The sequence below is a fragment of the Pleuronectes platessa genome, chromosome 3 (assembly GCF_947347685.1).
Source record: "Pleuronectes platessa chromosome 3, fPlePla1.1, whole genome shotgun sequence".
NCBI lineage: Eukaryota > Metazoa > Chordata > Actinopteri > Pleuronectiformes > Pleuronectidae > Pleuronectes > Pleuronectes platessa.
In genome coordinates this window covers 320,070-339,894 of record NC_070628.1, presented here as the reverse complement: position 1 = coordinate 339,894, position 19,825 = coordinate 320,070, and the positions used below count along the sequence as shown (strand labels likewise).

The 19,825-nt window shown below is 48.9% G+C and overlaps 2 protein-coding genes across 2 annotated transcripts; one reads left to right on the top strand and one right to left on the bottom strand.

Annotated features, from left to right (window-relative positions):
* Nucleotides 1-640: 640 nt before the first annotated feature.
* Nucleotides 641-3,697, bottom strand: snrpb2 (small nuclear ribonucleoprotein polypeptide B2). Its single transcript, XM_053417965.1, has 7 exons — nt 3,644-3,697; nt 2,864-2,935; nt 2,467-2,639; nt 2,179-2,313; nt 1,913-1,948; nt 1,380-1,468; nt 641-970 (listed from the first exon to the last, which is right to left on the bottom strand). The coding sequence occupies exons 2-7, from the start codon at nt 2,925-2,927 to the stop codon at nt 811-813; spliced, it is 657 nt and encodes a 218-aa protein (XP_053273940.1). The 5' UTR covers nt 2,928-2,935; nt 3,644-3,697; the 3' UTR covers nt 641-810.
* A 45-nt stretch (nt 3,698-3,742) lies between these two features.
* kif16ba (kinesin family member 16Ba) lies at nt 3,743-19,794 on the top strand. Its single transcript, XM_053417962.1, has 24 exons — nt 3,743-4,306; nt 6,507-6,576; nt 6,668-6,781; nt 6,872-6,988; nt 7,732-7,829; nt 8,982-9,091; nt 9,439-9,581; nt 9,674-9,842; nt 9,921-10,052; nt 10,133-10,308; nt 10,398-10,463; nt 10,845-10,904; nt 11,264-11,383; nt 11,559-11,610; nt 12,002-12,139; nt 12,245-12,327; nt 12,778-12,866; nt 13,738-13,791; nt 14,046-15,353; nt 15,990-16,142; nt 16,263-16,362; nt 16,766-16,813; nt 16,973-17,017; nt 17,702-19,794. The coding sequence occupies exons 1-24, from the start codon at nt 4,260-4,262 to the stop codon at nt 19,427-19,429; spliced, it is 5,220 nt and encodes a 1,739-aa protein (XP_053273937.1). The 5' UTR covers nt 3,743-4,259; the 3' UTR covers nt 19,430-19,794.
* Nucleotides 19,795-19,825: the final 31 nt, after the last annotated feature.

Genomic DNA, 19,825 nt, shown 5'->3' with positions numbered 1-19,825 from the left:
ATCTGCAGTTTATTAACACTGTGGTTCCACTACACCACACCGTGTAGTACTATGATACAGTACTAGGATACAGTACTTTGATATAGTGTATCATAATACTGTATCATAGTACTATGATAAACTACTTTGATACAGTGTATCATCCCCGTGGTTCAATATTACAGTACAATGTTATTGTTAGTCATAAAAATGTATTATAAAACAAGACAATAATAAAGTGTTATAGTAAATATATGAACCTGAATCAAAGACAAATGTAAATGAAGACACAGTTTAAAGATGAGTAATATGTGATATGAAGATGAATTAAAGTCAGAGACAGACCTGAAGCTGCTGCTGCTCCACTGACTGAGGAGGAGACTGAGGAGGAGACCACGAGGTACGTTCACAACACAGACACACAAACACACAAACACACAGACACACAACAGGGTCTGGGCAGGTCAAGGTAATTTAATAACTCATCTCTGCTGCTATGGTGACACAGGGAGTGTTCCAGTGTTTAGTCTTAGTTTGAAAACTCCAGGTTTGTGTTTGACTTCCTGTTCATTACACACACACCCCCACACCCCAGCTGGAGCAGTTACAGTAAAATCTTAATTTCACGTTTGTCCGTAAGGAAAATTAATCTGAGACCAAATTTATGAAAAAGTCTTTTATTCTTTATTTTACAGAGTAAGATGAAAAGAATTTTCTCTCAAACCAAACAATGAAAAAACTAAATTAATCCAATAAAAAAAAAAGATTTACAAAGATCTGAGCACAATGGAAACCCAGAGGCCACGCCCCCTCCACTGTCTGGTCATGGAGCTACTTCTTGGCGTAGGTGATCTTCATGGCGCACGTGGCCGTGATCCTGAAGCCCTGCAGCGCGTCCTTAGCCACGCCCGCCTGGGTGTCGCCCTCGAACTCCACGAAGGAGATGTCGTGTTGGCCCGGGACAAGACGCACCTCTTTGAAACCAGGAAACCTGGAGACACACACACAGCCTGCATTAACACAACATGAACACATTTCAACACTGAAGAGGTCACTGGACCATAAACAAGTCTTCTACCTGTTAAATAAACGAAGCTTCTATTTTGAAGCATCCGACAGGAAGTGTAGTTGCTGTGAAACTACGGCGCCACAGGAGCTAGCTGTTGTCGTTAGCAGTTAGCATAAAATGAATCTGTCGCTGTTGAACGTGAGGATTTATTCACAGTGACCGAGATGCATTTTGTTTATAGTTAGAACAAGCTAACCGTGGTTCACTCCCTGATGCTAACAGGCTAACCGCTAGCAGCTCGTTAGCCTACTCCACCACCTCCACCCAAACAGGAAACAACGATTCAGCCTCGCCAAAATAAAACGCCTGTCCCCCTGACAGCGACACTCACTGGTTGAACAGCATCGATAGCATCATCTCATTGGTCTCCTCCGGCAGGTTGCTGAGGAACAGGATGTGGTTGGGGGGGTTGTCTGGAACCTGAGGAGGAAACAGATTCAAATCAAAATCAAATCAACAACCGGAAGTCGCCCACTATCTGAACGATGGAGAACATTCAACAGCAGACTGGATCTCCTCCATCTCCGAGGTTGGTGTTGAAATTAAAAATACTATTAAGATCATACATGTTTATGAAGAGCATAAATAAAGATGCTTCCTCCAGAAATTAAGCCAAAATATCTCAGATTACAAATGCTGCCATCTTGTGGTGATGACGTTGTTTGCAGTCAGAGACACTTTGGCTTCTCTCCTGGGATCCGTCTTTATTCAGAGGTTCTGTGGTTTAAGGACGTGGGACAGAGGACGCTACGTCCACCTGGAGAACTCTGGTGGTTCCTCATGTTCAGCGTTTTTACTGATTCATTAAAACATAAAGAAAAGTGAGTGTGACGAGGATGTTCAACTTGTGTAGGTGAGTCTCACCTGGACGTCAGCCGAGTGCACAGGCGCCGCTGATCCCTGACAAGACCAAACACAGTGAAGAGCAGCGTGAGAAGGTTTACACACACACAGTTTGTCACAGTTAAATGTGACTCAGCAGAAACAGATTCAGTGAATAACTAACTACAGGAATCAGCTTCCTGGTCCAGGAGCGAGAGAACATGGAGGCTGATGATGTGAGAATTAGGATGAGACACAGTTTAACCAGCGACACAAAGACGTGAGGCCTCAGTAGAGTCATCGCTCACCAGCGCCGGTTTCTTTATGAGGTTCGTCCCGGCCTCCAGAGCTTTCTTCTTCTTCTCCTTCTTCTTCTCCTTGTCACCGTACGTGCCCTTCACCTTGGCGATGACCTCCGAGTCGGTCTTTGCGTACTGTATCCTCTGGAATCAACAGGACAAGGCTCAGGGACTCTGCAGTGTTAGAATCTACAACTCACTTGAAGCTGAGTGATGTTTCACGAGGGGGGGGAATGGAAACATGACTAAACACAACGGGCAACCGGCTCAAAGTGATGTCATCACTGCAGCTCGTACCATTGGCTTGTTGTAGAAGGGGAAACCTTGCAGCTGCCTCAACGCGTTGGTGGCGCCGGCGAGCTCCTTAAAGACGACGAAGGCCTGCCCCCTCATGTTCATCGTCTTCAAGGCCACGATTTCAAGGATCTGTCCAAACTGAGAGAAGAGTGCGTAGAGCGAGCGCTTCAGCTCTGCAGGGGGAGACGAGAAACACACGAGTCACAATCAAGACATGTACAAATACACAAGAAGCCTTTCAGAACACCATCGTGTATCTTCTCATTAATTTAGCCGTATATTATTGAGTTGTTCATTTATTCATCTTGGCAGCTTCCGTCACATGGCTCCACAGTCCTTGAGCAGCAGGTCGTCGGTTCGACTCCCTCTTTCTACCGAGGCTCTTCAGGACACTCACCTTCCTTCTTGACCTTGTCATTGATGTTGTTGATGTAAATGGTGTGGTTGGGTCGGATGTCCATGGTGACGTCTGAGGAAACAGATCATTATCACTCAGATCTACTCTACAGAGGAAACTCAGCAGAAAAGTGTTTTTATGTGGAGATTTGATGTAAATATTATTTTATTAATCATCTTTCTATACATTTGTCAGTTTATGGTTCAACTGTAAAACACCTCAACTCAATTAACTTCCTCTTGTGTTTGTCTCAAGGTTTTCAGATGAAATCGTAGGTGTCGTAAATAGACTTTTATCTTTAGTGTTATAGGATGTTAAGAACTGCACGTGGGTCAGATTGTGTCGGAGCTGAATCAGCTGACTCTTGTGTTCGAGCCTCCATCAGTGGATCCTGGATCTGTTTGTCTCTGATCCAATGAACGAAGTCATATGAATATGAATGATAAACATGCGCTTGAAGCTTCGTGGTGTCAGAGGGAGAAAGTTTCCACCTGCTGGGTTCGAGTCCCTGATTCAATTCAAAAACATGTAAACACTTCATTTAACACCTCCATTGAAGAACGAGCTGGAGCTAATGTTAGCATGTGTTAGCTTCCTCTGCATCAGACTCATTCATGACGTTAGCCTAGCGCAGTTAGCTTTGGAGAACCAGCGGCCGATGCTCCTCAGGCCAGCCGCCTCCGGACGAACACAGGCCGGTTCCAGGTGTGAGAGGAGCCGCGGAACAGAACCAGAAGAAACGAGAAACTAAGAACTGGAAACATGGAAACATGGACTCACCTGCTCTGCTCCTCTGCGCGCAACAGGAAACACGTCACACGGCTGCTGCTGCTGCTTTAAGGCTCCTTCCTCCGCTCAGCGCCCCCTGCAGGTCCGGGAGACAGCTGATGACGACAACAACAACAACAATAATAATACCTCCCATGAGTGTTCTGTTGTTTATCTATTAAATAAATAAAACATATAATATATTGTGTCTCCTCTAACAGTTTAATGTTTACATCAGCTGACGCTTCTTTGTGGTCACGTGAGCCTCAGCTGACAGCTGTAACTCAGATGCTAACCGAAGCTAACAGAAGCTAACAGATGCTGCGGCACTGACCAATGGGGAGAGTCGGTTGTTCCCGGGACAGTGACGTGGTGTCCCCGGTCCAAGACAACCACCGCTAGCACCGGCCCGCGTCAGTCCGTCCGCCCGGCTCCGGGTGCAGCTGCTCGGGTTCATCTCCGGGACTTTTGCCCTTTCTTCTTTATCACGCTAGCCAGTTATCCGGTTAGCATATGAGCTGTGTAGATATCCCACCGTAGAGCCACTGAGGCTAACCGGCTAGCAGGCTAATCGACTAACCGAGTGTCCGACCGGCTGAGCGGCTGCTGCGGGCGGACACCAGCAGCGATGGCCTCGGTCCGTGTGTCTGTCCGGGTCCGGCCCATGAACCGGCGGTGAGTGGGCGACATGGATCTACAGAGACCACATGAAGCTAACTGATGTAGCATCTGTGCTAGTGCTGCTCTAATCTCACTGTTATCACCAGGTCACAGTTTCATGATTTAACAATCTCCCCCTGCTCAGCTGCTCTGAGCTCTGCTGGCCAGATGTGTCCTCCTGAAGCTCCAGATGTTGATATGTCCTCCTGAAGCTCCAGATGTTGTTATGTCCTCCTGAAGCTCCAGATGTTGATATGTCCTCCTGAAGCTCCAGATGTTGATATGTCCTCCTGAAGCTCCAGATGTTGTTATGTCCTCCTGAAGCTCCAGATGTTGTTATGTCCTCCTGAAGCTCCAGATGTTGATATGTCCTCCTGAAGCTCCAGATGTTGATATGTCCTCATGAAGCTCCAGGTGTTGTTATGTCCTCCTGAAGCTCCAGATGTTGATATGTCCTCCTGAAGCTCCAGATGTTGTTACGTCCTCCTGAAGCTCCAGATGTTGATATGTCCTCCTGAAGCTCCAGATGTTGATATGTCCTCCTGAAGCTCCAGATGTTGATATGTCCTCCTGAAGCTCCAGATGTTGATATGTCCTCCTGAAGCTCCAGATGTTGATATGTCCTCCTGAAGCTCCAGATGTTGATATGTCCTCATGAAGCTCCAGGTGTTGTTATGTCCTCCTGAAGCTCCAGATGTTGATATGTCCTCCTGAAGCTCCAGATGTTGTTACGTCCTCCTGAAGCTCCAGATGTTGATATGTCCTCCTGAAGCTCCAGATGTTGATATGTCCTCCTGAAGCTCCAGATGTTGATATGTCCTCCTGAAGCTCCAGATGTTGTTATGTCCTCCTGAAGCTCCAGATGTTGATATGTCCTCCTGAAGCTCCAGGTGTTGATATGTCCTCCTGAAGCTCCAGATGTTGATATGTCCTCCTGAAGCTCCAGATGTTGTTACGTCCTCCTGAAGCTCCAGATGTTGATATGTCCTCCTGAAGCTCCAGATGTTGTTATGTCCTCCTGAAGCTCCAGATGTTGTTATGTCCTCCTGAAGCTCCAGGTGTTGATATGTCTTCCTGAAGCTCCAGGTGTTGATATGTCCTCCTGAAGCTCCAGGTGTTGATATGTCTTCCTGAAGCTCCAGGTGTTGATATGTCCTCCTGAAGCTCCAGATGTTGATATGTCCTCCTGAAGCTCCAGATGTTGATATGTCCTCCTGAAGCTCCAGATGTTGATATGTCCTCCTGAAGCTCCAGATGTTGATATGTCCTCCTGAAGCTCCAGGTGTTGATATGTCCTCCTGAAGCTCCAGATGTTGATATGTCCTCATGAAGCTCCAGGTGTTGTTATGTCCTCCTGAAGCTCCAGATGTTGTTATGTCCTCCTGAAGCTCCAGATGTTGATATGTCCTCCTGAAGCTCCAGATGTTGATATGTCCTCATGAAGCTCCAGGTGTTGTTATGTCCTCCTGAAGCTCCAGATGTTGTTATGTCCTCCTGAAGCTCCAGATGTTGATTTGTCCTCCTGAAGCTCCAGATGTTGATATGTCCTCCTGAAGCTCCAGATGTTGATATGTCCTCATGAAGCTCCAGGTGTTGTTATGTCCTCCTGAAGCTCCAGATGTTGATATGTCCTCCTGAAGCTCCAGATGTTGTTATGTCCTCCTGAAGCTCCAGATGTTGTTATGTCCTCCTGAAGCTCCAGATGTTGTTATGTCCTCCTGAAGCTCCAGATGTTGTTATGTCCTCCTGAAGCTCCAGATGGTGCTATGTCCTCATGAAGCTCCAGATGTTGTTATGTCCTCCTGAAGCTCCAGATGTTCTGTGTCTTCCTGAAGCTCCAGATGTTCTGTGTCTTCCTGAAGCTCCAGATGTTGTTATGTCCTCCTGAAGCTCCAGATGTTGTTATGTCCTCCTGAAGCTCCAGATGTTGTTATGTCCTCCTGAAGCTCCAGATGGTGCTATGTCCTCATGAAGCTCCAGATGTTGTTATGTCCTCCTGAAGCTCCAGATGTTGTTATGTCCTCCTGAAGCACTGACGTTTCAGGGTTCAGTATCTTATCTGGTTCTAGGACTGAGCTCTTCTGGACAGAGGCTCCAGATGTTGTTCCTGATCTGCTTGAGCTTCTCCATCAGTTTGGGGGGGGGCATTGTATTTCACCTTCCACCTCAGTTCTGTAGAACATCAGAGACAAATATCTTCTTCTGTCTTTTTCAGGGAGAAAGACTTGAGTTCAAAATGCATCATCAAGATGGAAGGAACCAAAACCTCCATCACCAACCTGAAGGTTTCTATTTATCTGTTGTTGAAACTCCTCTTGTTCACGTCAGCTGTGAGATCCATGATCTGAACCTGTGATGTTCTCTTGTCTCCTGAAGATCCCTGACGGTGTCTCTGGAGATCCGATGAGGGACCGGACCAAGACCTTCACGTACGACTTCTCCTACGACTCCACCGACTGTGAAAGCTCCACGTTCGTCTCTCAGGAAAAGGTCTCGTCTGTTTTCATCTCCACAGTGAAACACGGTGTTCAGACCTGATGAGAAGCTTCTAACAAATGAAACGTGTCTTCTCCTCGGCAGGTCTTCACAGATCTGGGCTCCGACGTGCTGAAGGCTGCGTTCGAGGGCTACAACGCCTGCGTCTTCGCCTACGGTCAGACCGGCTCGGGGAAGTCCTACACCATGATGGGAAACCCGGTGAGAACCCACTCCAGAGGATCCACAGTGGAGATGCTCCTCTAGAGGAAGATGGTTGATCTGAGTCTGAACAAGTGTCGACTCCTGAGGAACCAGAAACTAAACCTAGAAAATAAAACACCCAACGAGAGAAGATGATGAAACCAGAAATATAAAAGAGAGAGAAAGAATAAGAACAGAAACATACATGTATAAATGTGCTGCGTTCAAAGACACTCTGGTGTTCACAGCTTCACGCTGTTAGACAGCTGCTGGTGAATGAGTGACAGCTCCGAGGTGTCAAAGTTCACGGGGGGGGGGGGGGGGGTTATCAGCTGGACTGACAAAGAGCAGCGAGTTCAGCTACACTATTTATTATTTATTAACAAAGTGCATCAGAACAGGAAGTGGTGATTCAAACATGGTCACATGACCTTTCATTGAGCCGACACTTCTCCAGAGCAGCTTCCACTGAGAGCATCAACCATGAGGGAACAAACCAGAACAAAGAGAATCAGGAAAGACCATTCGCTCCAAAAAGTCCAGACCACAGAGTTCACAAAGATCAGGTGCAGGTGACATGAGTGTGATCATCTCCCGGGTTCAGACCTCCTCTCGGGGGGGGGGGGGGCACTTGACTTGTCAACAGGTCGTGGATCATAGCCTAGACGAAAGGGGTGGAGACAGAGACAGAGAGCAGCCGTGGAGAAGTGTCTTCGTCTCGTGCTCACGTTGACCTGTCCTCCTCTGTCCCCGTGTCCCAGGGGGACGCAGGTCTGATCCCGAGGATCTGTGAAGGTCTGTTCAGCCGCGTGCTGGCGGCGACTCGGTGGGACGTGGCGTCGTTTCGTACGGAGGTCAGGTGAGACCAGAAGGAAACCAGTTCACATCCTGATGGGTTCATGTCCCTGAGCTGCTCACACATCATCAGCTCACTAACTGTCTCCTGAAGAAACCTCTTCAAATTCACTAGATCACAATTTAGATTTCATGAATTATTAATCCATGAAATCAGATTAGGATCGTTTGGATGTGTCTGCTGCTCCAGATGAGTTGTGTCCCTCACTGTCATGGAAACCAGTTTGTATGTTATCCCACAAACAAACAAACAAACAAACAAACAAACAAACAAACACTGCTAAAGACAGCCGTGACATTATGTCAGCACTTTCTAGACCAATCACAAGAGAGGTCAGAGGTCACATGTGTCGTCACTGATGACGTTTGCCTGGACAACAATAATCTGATTATTAAAAATATACCGAATATTAAATACACTTGATTATTGTGTTTACATGAATTGTTAATTTAATATTTTTGGATGCTGAGGTTTGCCCGTCTGAGGGTTTCCTGTCTAAGCTCCTCCTTTCTTTTCATCTGGTTTACGCTGACCTCAGGTCACGTGACGTCATCACGTGACCTGAGGTCAGAAGTGGACGTTCTGAGATTCAGACGTAAACATGTCGACATCACTGAAGTCCGAATTCTCCACTTAATCTGAAAATCAGATCTGAGTCCGGTTCTGTAAATCAGAACATCGGGTTTACTGTCAGAGTCAGAGTTCTGATTATTGTTTAATCTGGTTCATATCAAAGTCTTGTTTCCACAGAAACATCAAGTTGACAGCTGCACTATTTGATGTAAACGTTTAAAAACAGATTTGTGTTGAAGGTTTTGATTTGTGTTGAAAGTTTTGATTTGTGTTGAAGGTTTTGATTTGTGTTGAAGGTTTTGATTTGTGTTGAAGGTTTTGATTTGTGTTGAAGGTTTTGATTTGTGTTGAAGGTTTTGATTTGTGTTGAAGGTTTTGATTTGTGTTGAAAGTTTTGATTTGTGTTGAAAGTTTTGATTTGTGTTGAAGGTTTTGATTTGTGTTGAAGGTTTTGATTTGTGTTGAAGGTTTTGATTTGTGTTGAAGGTTTTGATTTGTGTTGAAAGTTTTGATTTGTGTTGAAAGTTTTGATTTGTGTTGAAGGTTTTGATTTGTGTTGAAGGTTTTGATTCGTGTTCTCAGTTACTTGGAGATCTACAACGAGAGGGTGAGAGACCTGCTGAGGAGGAAGTCCACTGTGACCTTCAACCTGAGGGTCAGGGAGCATCCCAAGGACGGGCCCTACGTGGAAGGTCAGTCTGTCTTTAGGGAATCGTTCTGACCAGTTGATGGGCTGAGTGGATCTCAGAGGTCAAAGGTCACAGTGAAGTTGTTGAAATGACAGCAGGACGATGATTGTAGTTGACTCCATGACATCACTCATTCACACTGATGATGTAAACACAGATTCAACAGTCTGAACCTGTCGCAGGTCAGAACCAGAACCTTCAGTTCAACCTCTGGTTCTATTTCCGCTGCTTCACGAGGTCCAGATTTTACTCAGTGAAAGATTTTTGACTTGAATATTAAAATAAATAAAACTGAAAATAGAATCAATGTGAAGTAAAGCCCTGGGTCCTGTTTCCACGTGTCATCTCAGATCTTTCCAAACACCTGGTGCAGAACTACAGCGACGTGGAGGAGCTGATGGAGGCCGGAAACATCCACCGCACCACCGCCAGCACCGGCATGAACGACGTGAGCAGCCGCTCCCACGCCATCTTCACCATCAACTTCACGCAGGTCAGGAAGGAGACCTCAGGCTGTAGTTCAACTGAGCAGAGGTCCTGTGGAGAGAAGGTTTCCTGTGGAGCTGAAGGTCTGCTCTGTTTCAGGCGAAGTTCGATGCCGAGATGCCGAGTGAGACGGTCAGTAAGATCCACCTGGTCGACCTGGCCGGCAGCGAGCGAGCCGACGCCACCGGAGCCACCGGCGTCCGCCTGAAGGAAGGAGGCAACATCAACAAGTCACTGGTCACACTGGGAAACGTCATCTCCGCTCTGGGTCAGACTCAGACTCTCTCTTCTCTTCTGCTGCTGCACTCACTCCCACTCAGCTGACCTGTTTCCTGTCTCTGTGCAGCCGACATGGCGCAGGACGGCCTGAACACCAACCTGAAGAAGAAGTCCGTGTTCGTCCCCTACCGGGACTCGGTGCTCACGTGGCTGCTCAAAGACAGCCTGGGCGGAAACTCCAAGACCTTCATGATCGCCAGTGAGAAGCCATTTCCAGTTTATCATTTGAAGTTTGTGAAAGTGTTGGACTGAACTCTGTGAAACTGTTTCCTGTCCCAGCGGTTTCCCCGGCAGACGTGAACTACGGCGAGACGCTCAGCACGCTGCGCTACGCCAACCGAGCCAAGAACATCATCAACAAGCCCACCGTCAACGAGGACTGCAACGTGCGGCTGATCCGAGAGCTGCGCGCGGAGATCGCTCGACTGAAGGCTCTGCTGGTGCAGGGCAACCAGGTGAAGAGCCGGTCATCACCTGCAGGGGGCGCCGCTGCTGCTGGTTCAGATCAGAGGAATCGAACCTGAGCTGCTCTTCTCTGTTTCAGATCGCTCTCCTGGATTCACCCACCGCTCTGAGCATGGAGGAGAAGCTGCTGCAGAACGAAGCCAGAGTGAGTCTGACCTCACGTTGTCTCTGTGTGAAGGTTCAGTGTGTGGAGTGTAGTGACCTCTAGTGGTGAGGTGCTGCAGCGGCTCACCCCCCCCACCCCCCCCCCCCCCCCTCCTTCCACAGGTGAAAGTAGAATTCTAAACTATCTAGTCTGGGCTACTGTAAAAAACATGGCGGCCTCCAGATTCATTTCCATATTTGTTTTTGATTTCTGCTGAAAGATCCTTTCGCCTGAATCCTACACTCTGGACCTTCTGATTCTGTGACTCAGATAATCTGTTTTATTTTCAGCCTCTTTCAACATATTAATTATTCAAAGAACATTCCCATCTGCAGCATCACAGCGGCTCCTGTGTTCTGTGTGGCTCCTCTGTGTCTGCAGGTTCTGGAGCTGACGAAGGAGTGGACCAACAAGTGGAACGAGACCCAGAACATCCTGAAGGTTCGTGTATGTTCACACCTCCTCGTGTCCACCAGGAGAACGTCTCAGTTCACACTCGTGAGGAGACTTCAGAGAACAAACCTTTATCTCATCTTATCCACAAGGAATCAATATTTTATTCACGTGATTTCCCAAAGTGCAGATTTGATGGTGTGTGTCACATGACCGTTCACGTCCACTGGTCATGTGATGTAAACAGGAAGTAGATTGTCTCTGCGGCTGGTTGCTCAGTCACAGAACATTGTGTTCACCGCTGGTAGTCGAGTCATGTGACTGACGAGGACCAATCAGGAGGAGGGCGTCTCAGTGGACTCACCTCCCTGTTGTGATCAGATGTTGACGAGTGGATGTGTCTGCAGGAGGAGACCCTGGCTCTGAGGAAAGAGGGCATCGGCGTGGTGCTGGACTCGGAGCTGCCTCATCTCATCGGCATCGACGACGACCTCCTCAGCACCGGGATCATCCTGTATCATCTGAAGGTCAGGACCAGACTGCCTCCACCTGATCTCAGACCAGCCATTTGATTTATTTGAACTGGAAAATAAAAAACTCTGCTCAGTGAAACTTCCTCAAACCTTTTCCCACCTTACGTCCCATGTTCACCTGAGCTGGATGAAGGGTCCTCATGGACTTTCTGTCTTTCTTTGTCCTCAGGAGGGACGGACATACGTGGGCAGAGAGGACGCGTCCACAGAGCCGGACATCAGTGAGTTCAGGGATTCTCAAAGAATTCTAATCTTAGAATTCAAGTCATGTGGTAGTTTCTTAGAGAGAGGTTGAAATCCATCCCTCATCTGGTGAACCATGGTGGGTTGAGGGTGGCTGAGTGGATCCCAGCTGATATGAGACCAGAGGCAGATACAAGCTGGACAGATGGTCAGTGGATCACAGGGCTGATCATATCATCTGGTTTCAGACTCGAACTGAACCACTGACATGTTCCCCACGTGTTCCTCACATGTTCCTCACGTGTTCCTCACATGTTCCTCACATGTTTCTGTTGACAGCTCATGGTTGGAAACCGTTTCAGAGACAGGAATCCTTTGTTTCAGTTGAACCTTGTAACCGTCTGATGACGTGATGTTCTTCCTCCTCAGTCCTTCACGGTCTGGACCTGGAGAGTGAACACTGCATGTTTGAGAATCAGAACGGCACGGTGACCCTGGTGCCGCTCGGTGGAGCTCAGTGCTCTGTGAACGGGGTTCAGGTGACGGAGCCGTCGCAGCTCAACCAAGGTGAGGAGTGGAAACCAGTCCCACAGGGGCGTCTCATTCTTCTATCTGAAGAACACCTTGATGTTCACTTTCCCGTGACGCAGGTGTTTCCTGTTCTGTCTTCAGGCGCCGTTCTTCTGCTCGGCAGGACAAACATGTTCCGGTTCAACCATCCGAAGGAGGCGGCGAAGCTGAGGGAGAAACGAAAGGTTTGTGTTGGAGGATGAAGAACGAGAGTGAGAAGAACCTCCTGAACGGACAGAAACCAGCTCTGAATAACATTTATTTAACCTTTGACCTTTTAAATGTGGTCCATGTTCCCTCTGCTAACATGGAGGAGGTTTGTAATGGGCTGTTTACTTGTTGCACTTTTCTAACACCTGGACTCGGTCCACAGGCCCTGAGCTCACTTGTGTTGTTGAGTTCCTCCTGCTACACAACCCTGGTCACCTGTTCATTCAGGGTCTATTCATTTTGTTAATGAGCTTCACTGGACCTTCACCACACACATGACGAGTGTGGTTCCATAAAGATGGAGGTTTATGGCCTTTACTGCAGCCAGCCACCAGGGGGCGATGATTTCAGCTGTCATTTTGAAGATGTACTTACAGTCTACGACCTTCAGTCATTAATGACCTGTGACCTTTGACCTTTGCCAGAGCGGCCTGCTCTCCACCTTCAGCCTGTCGATGACGGATCTGTCCAGGTCGTGTGAGAACCTGTCGACTGTGATGCTCTACAACCCCGGGTGAGTGACCAGGAAACATCTGAACCAGCTGATTGGCTCAGAACCACTGTGCACCCCCCTCCCTGCCCCCCACCTTGTGACATCATTCAGATGAAAGTTATTTATGATAGTTCTTTATCAAACACTGAAGGTCGTGACCCTCATGTGGAGCCGCTGGCTGCTGTGGACTCGCCCACAGGGGGCGCTGACACACGTTCACAGCTTCTGGCTCATAGCTTCATGCTTTTATGAGGAATCACATGATCAGCTGTTTTATTAAATTACAGAATAAACATTAAACTAAATATTTATTAAGATTTACATCTTCGGGATGAACCAATGGGATCAGAGCTGAGAGGAGGCACAAACCTTTATTTGATCTGAAAGAAAAACAACATCAGACTCATACTGAGGACATGGTGCTGTGGTCATTCATGGTCCCCAGAGGATGAATCCTGCAGATCTTCAGTGACCTCACCAACAGGTGGAGTCAGATTCACACCGGAGCGTATCTCCAGGGGATGAACCTGAGGAATCCTTCTACAGGTTCAACCTCAGAGGATTCTGGTTGTTTACTTTTAGATTATTGTAATGGAGGATGATCCAGTGGCGGAGCAGAGGTGTGGACTCTGTCCTCCCTGTCCTGTTGACGGTCTCTCCCCTGATAGGACCCCGTCTTCCTCAGGTAGACTCGTCCACTTCCTGTCTTCATGGTCCTGTTCTCACAGGGACGTGTGTCGTCTTCTCTTCAACCTGATCCCTCGTCCTCTGTCTCCGTTTGACACTCGGACTCTCACCTTGCTTTTCATTGCTGCTTGTCCTCACTCTGCTGATGTGTGATGTGTGTCTGACACAACGTGAGCTGATCTAGGGTCTGTCTCTTTGTTCCCAGGCTGGAGTTTGAGAGGCAGCAGCGAGAGGAGCTGGAGAAACTGGAGCTCAAACGGTAGGAGAGGAGTTCAGCTTCCAGCTGGGACTGTTTGTGGGTGGATGTGGTGCTGGTGGTGCTGGTGGTGTTGGTGGTTTCCTGCTTACATAAGTGTGAACTGTTAAAACAAACCAGAGGGTGGTGCCACCGCCCCACAGACTGCACTTGGGACCAAAGACCACAAGTTCATTGAAATCAAAAGTCTTGGATGAAACTCAACTTTCACTCGTGTCCCATGTTGTTAACGGTCGTCTCGTGTGTTGTTGCTGCAGGAGGTTGATCAAGGAGATGGAGGAGAAGCAGCAGAGTGAGAAGGTGGAGCTTGAGCGCCTCCAGCAGGAGGTGGAGAGCCAACGCAAAGAGTCTGAGGAGGTGCAGCAGAGAATTCTGCGTCAGGAGGAGAGCCTCCGCTGCCGGAGCCATGACATCGAGAGCCGCCTGCGTGACTTCCTGGTGGAGAAGGAGCGCTTTGAGGAGGAGCGACGCTCGGAGCTCCAGGAGGAGGAGCTCCAGTGGCAGCAGCGGGGAAACCAGCTGGCGGGTGAAGCGGTGGAGGAGCGGGATGAGGAGCAGCGGAGGCAGCAGGAGGCTGCAGAGCAGACAGAAATCTACCGTGAGCTGAAGAGGCTGAAGCAGGAGCGTGAGGAGCAGAAGGTTCGTCTGGAAGCAGAGCGGCGGCGGCTGGAGGAGCAGGAGCAGGAGCAGCTGAGCCTGGTGGGCCGGCTGGAGGAGCAGCTGAGGGAGAAACACGAGGCGGCCACCACGTTGTCGACCAGGGAGGACGCCCACCGCATCGAGGAGGAGCGCAGAGCACTGGCCGAGATCAGAGGAGCGCTGCTCCGTGCCAAAGAGGCTGGAGAGCGGCAGGATGTGGAGGAGGCCAGCGAGGAGGCGCGATCTGCTCAGGGTCGATACACGGTCTTCAAGGTGGCTCAGGTGAAGGAGCTGGGTCAGCTGGAGGAGGGGCTCCGGCAGCAGAGGGAGCATCTGGAGGTGGAGGTCGCTGCTGAGAGAAACACAGTGCTGCTCCTCGCTCACGGCCTCAAGGAAAGACGGCAGCAGCCGGAGGAGGCGCAGGACACCACGGCCGACTGCCAGGAGGAGCAGCTGGTCCAGCAGGCGGAACACAGGCTGCAGCTCAAGGAGCAGCAGCTGACCAGCCTGGCAGACGACCTCCTCCCCGCGCTGGCCGAGGAGAAGCAGAGAGCCATGGAGGTGTTGGAGCGCAGCGCCGGCAGCAACAGGAACTGCACCAGTCCACCGGGTCTGGACAACACACTGTACCAGGTGGAGAAGGAGCTGGAGGACAAGGAGGAGAAGCTGAACCTCCACTGGCACAGTGCTCAGCAGCTGCAGCAGCTCCAGGAAACCTACGAGTTCACGGCCAACGTGGCCCGGCAGGAGGAGAAGGTGAGGAGGAAGGAGAAGGAGATCCTGGAGTCGAAGGAGAAGCAGCAGAGGGAGGCGATGGAGCAGGCGGTGACCCGGCTGGAGAGGCGGCACTCGGCCCTGAGGCGCACCGGCTCCCTGGAGCCCGACACCGAGGAGCAGTGGAGGGGGGCGGAGCCGGAGCAGCAGAGGTCAGAGCATCACATGACATGTTTCTCATAATTAATGAGGTGGTTTCGTCCTTCGAGTATAAAATGTAATGTCAAAGATAAATAGACCAAAGTCTGGTAGAAGTTTCTCTCCTGAAACACTGGATCATATGTGAAAGGAAAGAGCCTGTTGACCAATCAGAGCAGAGCGGACCAGCTGACCAATCAGAGCAGAGTAGACCAGCTGACCGAGCAGAGCAGACCAGCTGACCAGTCAGAGCAGAGTAGACCAGCTGACCAATCAGAGCAGAGCGGACCAGCTGACCAATCAGAGCAGAGCGGACCAGCTGACCAATCAGAGCAGAGTAGACCAGCTGACCAATCAGAGCAGAGCGGACCTGCTGACCAATCAGAGCAGAGCGGACCAGCTGACCAATCAGAGCAGAGTAGACCAGCTGACCAATCAGAGCAGAGCGGACCTGCTGACCAATCAGAGCAGAGTGGACCAGCTGACCAATCAGAGCAGACTCACACACAGCAGAGTGTCTGTGTCTCCTCTCACACAGACACTCAGTGTCTCCTCTCATTCTGGAAGCTTCAGTGTTGTCTCTATCTGGAGCAGTGATCCTGACGTTGTCCCTGATCTCCTGCTCACACCCGTCTTCTCCTTCTTCTCAGGGTGGAGTGGGAGATCCAGAAGCTGAGGCAGGGCTTCAGTGAGGGAGAGGAAAGCAGCAGGACTCCCTCCATCAGCCCCGAGGAGAAGACCAGCAGCTCTCTGGTCAGTCACATCCAGAGTCTGAACACGCTGCAGCCGCTGTCCGACGACCGGTGAGCTTCAGAACTTCTGTCTCAAGGAGAAACTCCAACATCAGAAGGTTCAGCAGGTCTTCACCATAATCCTCTCAGCTCCTCCTCATGTTGATGTTGGTTCCTCTTCTTCTTCCTCAGGATCAACAGCTACATCGAGGAGGAAGTTCAGCGGCGGTTGCGTGAGATGAACCTTCTGAACGGTGGGATGGATCTGTCCGAGTCCTGTGAGTCTCTCCGGGTGAGCAACTCTCTCTCCTTCATCTCCTCATCACTTCTGTTCCTTGATCAAAGTTTCATCTTCAGTTTCAGATGACTTCAGCTTCTCGAATGTGAGAACTAGTGTTTTAAGTTTTTGTAAAAGTGGCTGAGACGTCAGAATGTTTGTTTTCTAACGTTTGATCAAATTGATGGATTATCAGATTTGATAAGTTCTATTAATAGAGTAGAATTAGACGAGTTCAGATTCTGCTGGAAACAGAAACAACTGGAACCTTCGATCCACAGGACATTTGATTGTGTTTGACTTTAGTCCTCATTTGATCTGTGAGGAGTGAGGTCATCAGGCCCAGGCTCAGTGTGAAGCACTGATATCTGATATGATATCTGATATCTGATATGATATCTGATATCTGACCCCACAGGACCAGGAGGAAGCTAGCGACTGTAGCTTGGCTCCATTCACAGACGAGGTAGGACCAGGATCTTCTTCATGTTTCACATTGATGCTGCTGCTGTTGAATTTCTCCCTTTTTTCTGTGATGATCTTTAACTTTTGTTATTTTGCAAATGAAGAATATTGTGTTCATATTCAATGATCATCAGTTGATGCAAAGTTTTCTTCTCTGTAGGATGAAAAGCTGCAGAACATGAATCCGAGGAGGCTGAAATATGAGGTGAGCCCAGTATCTTGTTGGGGATGAATTACAATCCAGTAATCACTGGTTAAATAATCAATGATCCTGATCGGGAGTTAAACATGGACACCGGGATTATCTGGATTCCTCATTCCTTATAATTGAGAAATGAAATTAGATTGTAATGGAGAAGGTGAATGAGTTTCTGTTTGTTTTGTAATCACAGACTCTGATTCAGACAAAGTTCCATATCGGATCAATTCAGCTGGTTTGGCAGCTCTGAACGTTGCAGCTGGTTATTCTCTTTAATAACATTCATCAGGAAGCTCATTCTCTGGAAGGGAACAAACCATTGCATGGAAAATAAACTCACAGAAAACAAAACTTCTTGAAATGATCAAAAAGACATATCTCTGCTCCCAGTTTAAAAACGTTGAATCAAACTTGGGTAAATCATAATTTGGTATTTTCCTTGTGAATTAAAGTTTCAATCGGATTATAAAAGTGTAAATTCTACTTTACACACGTCTGATACATTTTCAGATTTCACAAAGGATCTGACTCTTTCACCTGATTTGCATGTTAGACCTCTTCACACTCTGAATCTCTCACCGTCCACCGGAGCTCCTGCTGAGCAGCATCTGTGATTCTCACTGGGTCTAATTCAAGGAGCCTCAGGTCCCTCCTGATGCTGTAGTCACGGACTCGCCCTTGTGCACACAGAGAACGAGTGGGGGGGGGTCTAGCTTCCTGTCGGCCACGGAGCTTCAGGAGAACCCTCCTGCTGAGATCCAGCAGAACGTATCAGAAGAACCTGAACAGGTCCGGTCAGAGCGTCACAGAGAAGAAACCGATCCTTCCACTGAGGTCTGGATTGAAGAAGAGGAAGCCTACAGAGATGGAGTCAGAGACACGGCGTGGGAACGAGCAGGGAAACCTCCCGCTGAGGTTTGTGAACTTCAGGAGCTTCTTCTGAAGCGACGCTCTCTTTCAACCTCAATAGAAAAAGTCAAACTCCAAACGCGTGACCTGGAGAAACATGAGGAAGCAGAACGTGATCAGACGTCCAAGTCGCCGAGCTCTGAGGAGAAGTGGAAGCAGCCGGAGGAAGTTGAATCAAGCAGAAGCTACGATTTTGGATATTTTGTCCGGAAGCTGTCGGAGGCCTACAGAGACGCTGGCAGAAGGTTGCAGGGCACTCGGGACATCCTCCAACACGTTGGAGTGGAGGACATGAAGGTCGTGCTCTCTCAGTATGTGACCATGGTTTCCAAAGAACTGCCTCTGATTCATCACCTGCAGCTTCAGCCACAGCCCGAGTCCTCCAGGCAGTCACACAACGAGGTCGCCCTTCCTCAGAAAGCTTCTGTGATCATGGACATCTCCAGATGGCCGGAGGGATCTGTGTCTTCTTTCAGAGACAGAAGTCCTGAGGCCTTTCATCAGAGGCTGGTCCAGCTGCCTCCAGTCCTCTCCCAGCTACAGACGTCTTCATCCCAGGAGATACGTGACAAGGTGGCATCTCTGTCGCCTCAGATCCAAGTTGGCAAACTTCTGAGTATCTTCTGGGTTAAAACGGCCAAGAGAGAGGAGCCCGTCCCGAAGCCTGGCTGCTTGCTTCTGTCAGAGAAGATCATGATCGTGGTGTCAGCCGGCTCAGATCCTCAGGACACGTTGGTTCTTTCTCACCATCTTCATCTCTGTGAAATCAAGAAGGTCCAGATCAGCTTGGCCGGGCAGCATGTCCGCCTCATCGGCTGCTCTGAAGGTGAGGTCCTGGCCGTCTTCACCCACAGCAAGGAGCTCACCCAGGAGTTCTGTAAGGCTTTACTGAAGGCTATGGCTCCTGGAAGGTTCTGTGAAGGGACTGAAGGTCACCCACTGCTCTCTGAAGACCTCACGCTCCTCTCACTGGACTGGACATCAACCGTTCCTGACCTCCTCCTGGACAACGGCCTTCAGGTCACCTCCAGGTTCAAGCGGGTCCTCGCCGACTTACTCTACATTGTCCAGGGGAATATGGACGGCCCTGGCAAACCTTCTCTGGCGGACGTTTGTCCTCTCCTCTACACCAGTGTCAAGGTCATGAACTCCACCCGAGTGCATGAGGACACCATCTTTCAGCTCCTCTTGACCGACACTCACGTGGTTCTTCTCCAGGAGGACGGTGTCTCTCACCCGGTGCCGCGGGGCTCCAGCCTGGTTCCTGCACAGCCACAGTTTCAGGGACTCGAACTCCACCAGCGGTCAGAGGTCAGACGGCTGAGGGTGGGTCAGCAGGACGGCTGCGTGGTGGTGGACGTGGTGTTTACAGCTGGAGACCAGAAGGTGGAGTCACGGCTCGGCTCGGTGGAGGCCTCCTCTGATCACACTCCTCGGGGCAGCTCCTGGAACTTGTGCTTCGGTTGTAGCTCAGAAGCCGAGATCTTCATTAATCATCTTCGTTCCTGAGGCAGAAACTTCTTTCCTCTTTAAAACAAACGATCAGTTAGTTTGTTCTACGATGTTTAAAATAATCTACGATCTGAACGTGATGGAATATTTAAAACAAATAAAATGTTTCTGTGAAGTCGATTGAGTTCAGACGTGTGTTGACCTTTGACCTCTGGAGTTTACTCTGACTCAAGATGAAAGAAAAGAAACTCTTTGTTTTCATGGAAGTTAAATTATTATTTTTATTCATGATTCTTTTTAAAACAACAAATATTGATGATTTGAAGAAAACGTGACTCATCCTGTCTGAAAATGATCGGAAATAATATCTGATTATTGATGTTGAATGAATTATTAGCAGGATAATAAAGATTGAACTTGAATTCTCATGGTGTTTTATTTTGAAAATTAATT

Coding starts and splice junctions, on each gene's coding strand:
- kif16ba (XM_053417962.1), top strand. CDS start 4,260: ATGGCCTCGGTCCGTGTGTCTGTCCGGGTCCGGCCCATGAACCGGCG. Junction 6,782..6,871: donor CGTTCGTCTCTCAGGAAAAG/GTCTCGTCTGTT, acceptor TCTCCTCGGCAG/GTCTTCACAGATCTGGGCTC. Junction 11,611..12,001: donor GTCCACAGAGCCGGACATCA/GTGAGTTCAGGG, acceptor CTTCCTCCTCAG/TCCTTCACGGTCTGGACCTG.
- snrpb2 (XM_053417965.1), bottom strand. CDS start 2,927: ATGGACATCCGACCCAACCACACCATTTACATCAACAACATCAATGAC. Junction 2,640..2,863: donor TGACAAGGTCAAGAAGGAAG/GTGAGTGTCCTG, acceptor CTCCCCCTGCAG/AGCTGAAGCGCTCGCTCTAC. Junction 1,949..2,178: donor TCATAAAGAAACCGGCGCTG/GTGAGCGATGAC, acceptor TGGTCTTGTCAG/GGATCAGCGGCGCCTGTGCA.